The sequence below is a fragment of the Papilio polytes genome, unplaced genomic scaffold (genome assembly GCF_000836215.1).
Source record: "Papilio polytes unplaced genomic scaffold, Ppol_1.0 DF824102.1, whole genome shotgun sequence".
Taxonomy (NCBI): Eukaryota; Metazoa; Arthropoda; class Insecta; order Lepidoptera; family Papilionidae; genus Papilio; species Papilio polytes.
The window spans coordinates 6,022,231-6,032,675 of record NW_013525102.1 but is presented as its reverse complement, the minus strand read 5'-3'; the positions used below and the strand labels follow the sequence as shown (position 1 = coordinate 6,032,675).

Below are 10,445 nucleotides of genomic sequence, written 5' to 3'. Positions count from 1 at the left end.
TAATGGAATTAGTGAAGCTTTTACGATCCTTTTAGTACAATTTTTAATTGAATATCAAACCTTTAAAAGCTTCTAAAGCATTTTTCAATGCTAGCTTTCGTCCGCGACGCCGTCTGAGTGGAATTAAATTAAAAACAAATCTACTACTCGTATCTATGTCAAATTTCGTCGAAATCCGTTTAGACGCATCGGCTACAAACTCTAACAAACATCCATCTAAACTTTTGCATTTATAATATTAGTAAGATTATTTTTTATTGAAGAGTCATTCTCACCTATATCTTGAGTACGATATTAAATGTTAACATACTATGGTTGCATTTCAAATAACTCCTAACATGCTACGTACATTGAAACTTGATCAACAAGGTTGTTACAGAAATTTCGGTTAATTAACACAACTTTACACCGGCACACTGAAAACTAAAATCCAGTCACAAACTCTGTGAATAGTTTAGCAAACGGGACAGAAACTGTTGGTGACGGTAACAAATTGGAATGAAACCCAGTATTTATGTATATCTATACTAATATTATAAAGAGCTAAGATTTGTGTTTTTGGATTCTTGTTTATAATTGGCTCACGCAAAAACTACTCTGTCGATTTAAAAAATTCTTTCACTATTCGAAAGGTAATTTGTCTGTGAGTAACACAGGCTATATTTTTTAATTTTACCTAGACAAAGTCACCAGCAATCATAAATATAAAGGATAAAGGTAATATAATTTTACGCATCAGGAGATCGAATTACTTGTTTTTTTTTATACAAATATAACTAGTTACTGATTTGAAAACTTTACAATATATTGCGTTTTTGAGTAGTATATCGACATTGTAAAAAATTTATGAATAAAAACATGTTTTTATTCATAACTTTTTTACAATTAGTCATGACTCTATGATAAATGAGTTGTCGTAAAATGCCCGTTTGATTTCATGAGGCATCGTCGACTTATTTACCTGACATTCCAATTGATAATAATCAAAATATAAAAACGAAATGCTTTTATATTTTTTAACTGTATAATTGTATACAAAACAAAAATGTTCAATTAACTGTGTACTCAATCCAACTTTGTTATAATTTATATTTCGCTAAAACTAATATTATTTTATGTTAATTGCTTTGCTCTGTCGAAATCTGTTTGCAGATAAGCGTAACGTAAAGGTCAATTGTATGTTAAATCTTTATCTTTTTTAAACACCAAAAAACAGTCTTGATTTCTTAAATTATTTTGTACTATGTAAGGAGCAAAAACTGACAAATTAAATACTTTCTTTTAGCAACTACAGTTTTTTAACAGTGGTAGTGCCCGCTTTAACATCTTAGCACTTTTGGGCCGGCACGCTCGTTGTAACACCACGACCACACAGAAGACAGGCGTGAAATGGAAGCATTTCCGTGTTTCGTCTGATAAGTGTGGTGCCGGAGGCCTAATTTAGTTCCTTTCTCTTTACCACCCTTGTCTTATAAGGAAAGGATGGGAAGGGGAAGTGGATTTGACGGAGGAGATGCATAGGAAGGCAAAATATCTTCTTTATGTGCGCCTCTTCCTCTGTCGGATAAGAGTAGGCAACGCATCTGCAATTGCAGATGTCTATGGGCAGCGGTGGCTTCGTCATTTTGGCGGATTTTAGTGGCCACTTGCTCGTTTGCCAACTTATGTAATAAAAAAATACTTAAAACAAAAACATATCACCAATACTAACCTGATAATACTCACATAACAAATGATTTATTTTAAATAGGTTGGATTAAAAATCTGTAGACGCAATCAAATATAATTCAGTCATTTGTCATTCTTTGAGCATTAAACCATTTCCACTGAGATAAGGCGGGATTAAACGCAAATTGCGCAATCAGTTAGGAGAAAAGTATTCACTGGTAGACAGTAGTTATTAAGGAAAATCTACGAAAAAGTAAACGAGATTTTGAGTTAATTTTAAACACTCCACTAGCTATATTAAATTAATATACCATATTTTATAACTATTAATCATCAATCGTTATCGGTAAACAATTGTTATTAACGAAGTTAAATGAAAATATTTACATTCCATATTTAAAAGATAAACTAGCAAAGAGGGCTACCTCGAAAACTTGCGTAAAAAGTTACGTATCGTTGTCGAAAAAAATTGTATGAGATTTGTCGATGTACGAGCAATGGGATACTCATCACCAGCTTCACTAAGGGACTCGGAGCCTACCCTAAATAAGGGGTGACTAGCCTTAGACAACCACGCTGGCCCACTGCGGGTTGGTCGACTTAACACACAATTTTGAATTTCTTCGCCGATATGTGCAGGTTGCATCACGTTGTTTTTCTTCATCGTAAGAACGTCGGGTAAATGATGTAAATATGAAATTTGATAAACGAAATATCACATTGGGATACTCGCGATGCCAGTATATAATATTGGTTTCAAAGACTGACGTTGCCTTATGTACGGCGCTAAAACGTTATCAAGTTTCCTTAAACCAGCGTAAATCTAATTTTAACAATAGAATAAAACTTGTAAATCTCTTTCGGATCGTTTGGAGTAAATTACTTTCCCTCTTAAGCCTCCAAAATATTCCTTTGTGTTAATTACTTAGTCTTATTGACCTTTCCGTTTATAAAAATAAATCCTACGATTACAGTCAAACATATTAAAATCAATAAGTTAAATCTATGCTACTAAGTACTCTAAAATAATTTACTACAGTATAATGGTCAAGTACTTTACGCTAGTGTAAGTATTTCGTCTAATCAGTCAACCATTTTCACTACTCTTGGCAAGTGTCTCTTCTTAGTTTCACCTGCCTTTGCTCCTTGATCGAATCAAGGAGTTCTTTGGATCTCTTCTGTTCTCTCTTATTTGTCTCTTTATCAGACTATAGATTAGGTTTTTTTATAGGAAAAGCGGGAAAACGGGCAACGGATCGCTTGATATTAAGTTATCCGACGCCCGTGAACATCCGCAATGCCAAGGGTACTGCGGATACGCTGCCGGCCATTCAGGGAGGAGTACGCTCTTTTCTTGAAGGCACCTAAGTCGTAACTGTTTGGAAATACCGCTGAGGACAGAGTGTCCCACAATGCGACTGTACAAGGTAAGAGGTATTCTATAAAAAGCAAACTGTAAAACTCCTTAACTCTAGTAGTAGTAGCTAGTATTGTTGTCGTGTTTAGGAATTTAAAATGATGTTTTGTTAGAAAGCAAATCTTCACTTCTTAATTAACTCTGCTTCAGTAAAGTTTACTTATATTCTAAATAAAAAACTGTAAAGTTGTATTATTTTAATTGAAAGTATCAATACTTTTTTTTACACTTTTTGCTTACTAACAAAATCAGCCTTGAAAATTTCAATTTCTGCATTCTCCTCATTCTTTTGTGTGTGTTAATCCTTTACGATGACAGTAATTAAAAAAATTGTAATTTACATCATCGTATATTTTCATTGTACATTCGTATAAATTCATCATGTGCAGCTTCGTCTCTTCTGCAATAGAAATCTTTACCTGACACACAAACTGGATGTCCACCGTCATATTTATCAGTATCGTAGAGTACTTCCATTTCCTTCGCCTCGCGTAGCAGTTCTCTGAGACAAGCGCATTGCCATGGATTATTCCCGAAATGCATTATCCTAAGCATTAATCCAGCATCTTCTATTTTTAAAAGGAAATTTTTATGCAAATGAGTTATATTATTGTTATCAAAACTAAGTCTTTTCAATTCAGTGCCAGCAAACGCATTGAGTGGGATGTCAGTCAATAAATTATATGATAACCGCAATTCGTATAACTTGGGTATATTTTGGAACATGTCTATAGGCAGTGTAGTCAATTTATTGTATCTTAAATCGATCTCTTCTAGATATCTTAGATTTTTGAAGACATCTTTATGAATAAACACTATTTGGTTTCTTGATAAATTTAATTTCATTACATCTTTTAATTTGCTAAAAGTTTTAGCATCGTCAACAGATGTTATTTCATTAGAAGCTAGACTTAAGTGCCTTAAATTTTTCATATTTAAATCCGTTGCAAGTTTAGGTACTACTTTTAATTTACAACCATCCATATATAGATAATTTAAATTGTTCATGATTGATAAGAAATTAGCCTCAGTCATATCGTTCCCGGATAAAGTTAATATTGAAATATCACGTTTTTTATCAAATAACGCTGGTACTATTTCGTTTCCCTTGAAAAAATTGTGACTCAAATCTAATTGATACAATCTCCATAAAGGATCAATTAAACCTGGTTTAAGGTTATGTAAGCTATTTCCTTCTAAATCTAGTACTGATAAATCTCTATTATGATTGAATATACCTAGAGGTAATTCTGTCAGAAGATTGTAAGATAAATTTAAACGAGATAATGATGGCAGTCTATCAAATACTCCTAAAGGCAGACTTTCAATTTTATTTTCTGCTAAATCTAATATAGCTAATGCTGGCAGTCTGTAAAATGCTTCAAGCTCTATGCTTACGATATTGCATTGGTTGAGAATTATATGAAACGTTTTTCTTTTGTCAGATACTAGTCCCCTTTGTAAAATATTATCGCTGTCATCTGTTGCATTACACATGTGAAACATCTGTCCATCTGGTTCGAATTCGCATTTTATTTCAGCATCCACAATAAAGAATAGCATCGACCATACAGCTAGCCATACTTCTCCCTTCATTTTAAGTTCTGAAATAAAAATTTAGAATGTTAAAATTGATGAATTATTTGCTCGTTTTTAAGTAAAATTTACCGTAGATTTCTAGTTCTGAAACTCTAATACGTAATCGTTTTTTCTTAATAAATTGAGATAACAATTTCTGTTTCTACGGTTGTTTAGATTAAGGTTTTTCTGCTTATTTTTAATATCTCAAAATTATAATTTCGAGATTTAATATTAAAAAGGTATCAATACTATTAAAATTGTAGTAAAATGTAAATAAATATTGTTATTCTTTGTAGTGTTATTATTTTTATTGGTAATCCATTCTTGAATATTAATGAAATGCAAAAAATACAGACGAATTGATAACCTCCTTGTTGATTTAAACTTGTAGTTATATGATCCACTTGTAATCTTTTTTAGTTTCACCAGACATGCAAACGAAATCAATATTAACATACCAAAAGTTTATATAAAAAACTAGGTTTCGCCCGCGACTCCGTCCGCGTGGAATTAAAAAAAATCAAAAGTGAGTAGCCTATGTGTTCTTCCAAACTATCCTCCACATCTATACCAAATTTCATCGAAATCCGTTCAGCCGTTTAGGCTACAAACTCTAACAAACATCCATCCATCCATCTATCCATCCATCCATCCATCCATCCATCTAAACTTTCGCATTTATAATATTAGTAAGATTTATGAAACAATACCTTGTGATGGTTTTGGCAGACAAATAGTGGTGTCTACTCCTACGGTCCACACATAACACGTCCTGTTCTCACAAGCTCTGCAGAGATAATGGCAATGTATTTGACTACTTACGTGCCATCTTCACACATTTGGTTCGGACATCGACATTGATAAAACTTTATAACGTTTACAATATGTAAGCTAACTGATGAACGCGGATATGTCTACTAAATTTAATTACTTTCTGTAATTATATTAGTTAGACAGATAACAAAATAATTCATTCTCTAGTAATAGTTATGTTTTATAGTCCGCTCTAAAAGTAAACACAATTGTGAAAATATACTTTGTCATATTTACTTATTTTTTAATTTACTATTAATATTTTTATCTTCGGAATTATTTATGTAACACACAGACAAATTGTTTATACATTTATATAGATATTAATACATAGATAGATATGGTTATATATTGTCCGAGGAAAACCCTGCGGTATTTACCGATACGTATGTTACTCTTTATTATAAGTAAACATAGTTTACGAGTACATATTTTATTATCTTTACTAAACACTGGGGTTAAAATCGTTTGCTCTATTAAAAAATTATTAATATGAAGCAAGTTTGCAAATAGTGATTTTTTAATAACGTTGTTTTTTGTACTTCTATGTTATGTGACATTTTGTTCTGAAGGTTATGAAGTGCGATTATTTTATACAAAGTTTTTAAATTCCGTAATACATAACTTTTTGTTAACCTACTTTTAAATTACGAATTGTTATTTGTTTAATTCTTTCGCGTCTCTTAATTACAGTTAATTGTGTAACTGGGAAACAAAACAGCTTAATTCTGTTCACGACAGAAACTAATGGGGCAATAAAATCAATCGATCTATCTAGGCTTCAGTAAACAAGGACCTTTCTGCTACACTATACTGACAACTGACAACAATACTGGAATTATTAATGAATCTTAATACAAAAGATACAACTTCTTAAGGAATTTTTATTATTTTAATATTTTTTTTTTCTAAATCGCTCTAAAATTTCATTTTTTTCAGGTTTCATCATCAACATCCCCACTGAGGGGCACGAAGCCTACACTAATAATGGGTGACTAGGCCTTAGTCAACCGCTGGCCAAGTGTGGATTGGTTGCCTTTACACATATCTTTAAATTTCTTCCCTGACATGTGCAGGTTGCATCACGATGTTTTTCTCCACAGTAAGAACGTCGGGATAATTATGTACATATGAAATTCGAAAAATTCAGAATCACATTGGTACATGGCGGGATTCCAAACCAAGACCTGTAGATTACAAGGCAAACGAGCAAGCGGCCACCTGACTCCGCCAAAATGGCGAAGAGACCGCTGCCCATAGACATCCGCAGTTGCAGATGCGTTGCCTACCCTTATACGACGGAGGAGGAAATGCACATAAAGAGGATATTTCCCCTTCCTATGCATCTCCTCCGCCGTCAAATCCACTTCCCATCCTTTCCTTACAAGAAAAGAGTGGTAAAGAGAAAGGGACTTAAATTAGGACTCCGGGACCACACTCATCAGAAAAACGGAATTGCTTCCATTTCACGCCTGTCTTCTGTGTGGTCGTAGTAACACCGGGCGTGCCGGCCTATTCGTGCTAAAATGTTAAAGCGGGCACTACGGTTAAAGTGTACGATAGTTAAGTTTCATGTGCGGGCACGCTCTTAATTTCTTTCTATATTCATACTTTTTGAACTTGAATCTGATGTTAAGTGTAAGTTAAGATGTTAAAAGGTGCGCTAGCTTAGTAAATGCCTATTAATTATTACAACCCACACATTTGTATTTAATGTTGATGAATTATTTTGATCGATTGTGCATTTAAACGCACGCCTCAAAGCTAATTACTCTGATTGTGCTAACGACAGTTAATGATGAACTAATGAGAGCTTCCGATTCAAATCATTTGACTGCTTTGCAAAGGGAAACTTGTCACTGAACAATAGCGTAGTATTGATTTTACAAACAACAGCGTTTCCACTGTTAATACATCGACAGAAACATATCCTCATTCCTTCTATTGTTTCTGAAAGAAATGAGATAATAATGTTATTAAAATATAGTTGATTATGACCCGATTTATGAAAGGATATGTCGCGGATATTCATGTCAAGTTGACTTCCTCTTTGTAGTGTTAAAAAGAAACAACTCACCCTATATGTTCTTCCAGACTATCCTCTACATCTATGCCAAATTTCATCTCAATCCGTTCACCAGTTTAGGCTACAAACTGTAACAAACATCCATCTAAACTTTCGAATTTATTTTATTACTAAGATTAGTTGTAACGCATACTGAAAACAAATTTGTAGTTTGACTTTGGTGTAAACTAAATTAAATGTGAATAAAAACATGTCACATACCTCTACGTTTTTATAATCATAAGAGTGTTGGCAGTGGGTCAAGTCCTACTCAGTGAAAAAAGCGCCGTGCTGTATATAATTTGGGGTTTACAAGCTCAATTTTTTTTTTCAATTTGTACAAAACTCTGCAAATCGTAATTTATCTATTTCCAGTTTTACCATATGTAGAGCCATCGATTAGCTCTTCGAGTTATTACGTGATCTTACTAGCAATGGAAGTGTTAAATTAAATATTCAAAATCTTACTAATATTATAAATGCGAAAGTTTAGATGGATGGATGTTAGAGTTTGTAGCCTAAACTGCTGAACGGATCTCGACAAATTTGACACAGATGTAGAGGACAGGCTGGAATAACGCATATGTAGGTTACTTATTTTTGTTTTTTTGTAATTCCACGCGGACAGAGTCGCGAGCGAAAGCTAGTATTGTATAAAAATAATTAAGAGGATGACTACAAAACAATTGAATTAATCCTTTGTCAATAATTTAATTCTTTGTTCAAGAAGCGGACAAAATTGAATATAATTCTTCCCTTCTTTTGTACTCTTACATCCCTTTGTTTGAAAAATCTCTGAAGACATTTTCCCAATTTTTCATCTTTAATTAATTTTTCAATTTATTTAAACTTTGACTGGCACAATAGACGTCGCTTTTATATCATCTAATTGTTTTTGTAGCTTTCCATTGCACATCTATACTTATATTATGAAGCGTAAACACACACTTCTTTGTGGCGTAAGATGTCAGCAATTACAGCATATTTTTAAATAATCCTTTTTTTTAATAAAAAGCCCTACACTTACGTCACGCTTTAGGTTATATATTTTCACGCTCTTAAATTTATAAAAATAAATTTGATAAAACCCTAATGTGGGAAAGATACCATAAGCTACGAGCTACCAACATCAAGAAAGCAACTTTTCATTTATGCATTTGAATTTTGACATTTCACAAATGTAAACATTTTTTTTAATAATTTCATGCGGATGAAGCCGCAATGGATCAGCTAGTACTTTAATAAAACAAATTTCTATTCAATTATATACATTTTTAAACATGGGTAAATATTTAATTGCACTATAAAGCTCTGAACTACGCTCTATGCAAACTAAAAGAGACACAAAAGTAAAATAGCGCCTGGCAATATGTCATGTTTACCTGGGTCAGGTCGGCGACGAAATGAAAAGCTGACAGGCGCTTTGTTTACTTTTTCCACGTTTTAATGATGTTTCATGCATTTCCACGGTTTATCTACTCCACATTAGGTATTAAAAGACATTAACAATACAAATTAGTAATAGTTACATAACCAAATATATTTTAAATGTCACACAGTTTTTGCATCTGTGTATAAAACCTTCAAATTACAAATACTATGAACACGACATACCTTTACAAACTTGCTGTTTTGTGACGTCACCGTATATTCTCATTTTCGAGAACAAAAAAGCATCGAGGTATGAAATGCTTATTGTTGGTTCACCTTTCAACGTCTGTGTTGCTTTCAGAGAAATGACTGCCTGTGTTCGTGGTAGTATTTTTTGTAAAGTATTATAAACAAAGATATTATCCTTATTTAAGTGATAACTCTAATTTATTCAGCTATCACTTAATTTCTTTATATTAGTTAGACAAAAACATACAGTAATTTGAAGCAAAAATTTGTGATGAGTTACTCAAAAAGATATTAAATTTGTTAATCCCATTTCAAAGATGTTGACTCGTGTTGATTTTCACCCTTATATGATTTATATAAAAAAGTGTTATAGAAATTCTATAAATGAAAAGAACTAAAAGCACCTCGTTCGCGCTCCTGAATGAACTCAGACTGTACTTGAAGTTTTTAAAATAATTTTTAATAAGGTTCTCAAAACATACTTTTACACACATTTTATTCCCATCCAACACGAGATGCGACTAACCACTTCTATTACTATGATCATAATTAATTGGTAAGTTATGTATTCGTTAACTTACAGAAATTTTGTAATGTTTTTTCCGGTAATGATGGTATGAAATATACATTTTTAACTTAACCTATCCAAAGAGTAATTCAAAAGACTGACTACTTTAATATTCCTATTGCAATTTTTATATACGCATTTTGGCTAATAAAATATTGTCAGGCGTCATTATAAAATTCAACCTAACATTTTGTAATACAATTTATAGGCAATAATTCGCACTATTCGCTACTTCAATTTTAAATACTTAATACTAGAGTACTAACACAATTGACTATTGCATATTTAATCCATTATGACAATTTCAAGCTCCACTTCATACAATATTGCAATTTAGGATACAATAAAAGGCAGAATAGCTTTCGAAATGTTTGGAGCGGATGTAATTACCTATTCACGTTATGAATTTACGTAGCAGTACTGAGCTTTTATCGACAAAGCTTTTAGGTTCGTATTAATATTGTAAAATTCAAAACTTTTATGTCAGTTCTAACTTTAAACAAAATACCTAGACATTTTAATGCTAAAAATATTGTGCTGAATATAAACATATTTTTTAAAAAACAATCTCTTGTATCTTAAGTACGTATCATGTTCGAATAAAGTCTGCAAGCGTTGTAATATGCATGCAATAGATTCAGGGTACGTGCATTGGTTTCAATTCCCCGGCCGTTTGGCGCTAACGAGAATTTGAAATAGCACTTGTGAACCCG

At 32.5% G+C, this 10,445-nt stretch overlaps 1 protein-coding gene across 1 annotated transcript; it reads right to left on the bottom strand.

The window, feature by feature from the left end:
• Window positions 1-3,415: 3,415 nt before the first annotated feature.
• On the bottom strand, window positions 3,416-5,493 carry LOC106099538 (leucine-rich repeat-containing protein 15-like). Its single transcript, XM_013278105.1, has 2 exons — window positions 5,377-5,493; window positions 3,416-4,689 (listed from the first exon to the last, which is right to left on the bottom strand). The coding sequence occupies exon 2, from the start codon at window positions 4,679-4,681 to the stop codon at window positions 3,428-3,430; it is 1,254 nt and encodes a 417-aa protein (XP_013133559.1). The 5' UTR covers window positions 4,682-4,689; window positions 5,377-5,493; the 3' UTR covers window positions 3,416-3,427.
• Window positions 5,494-10,445: the final 4,952 nt, after the last annotated feature.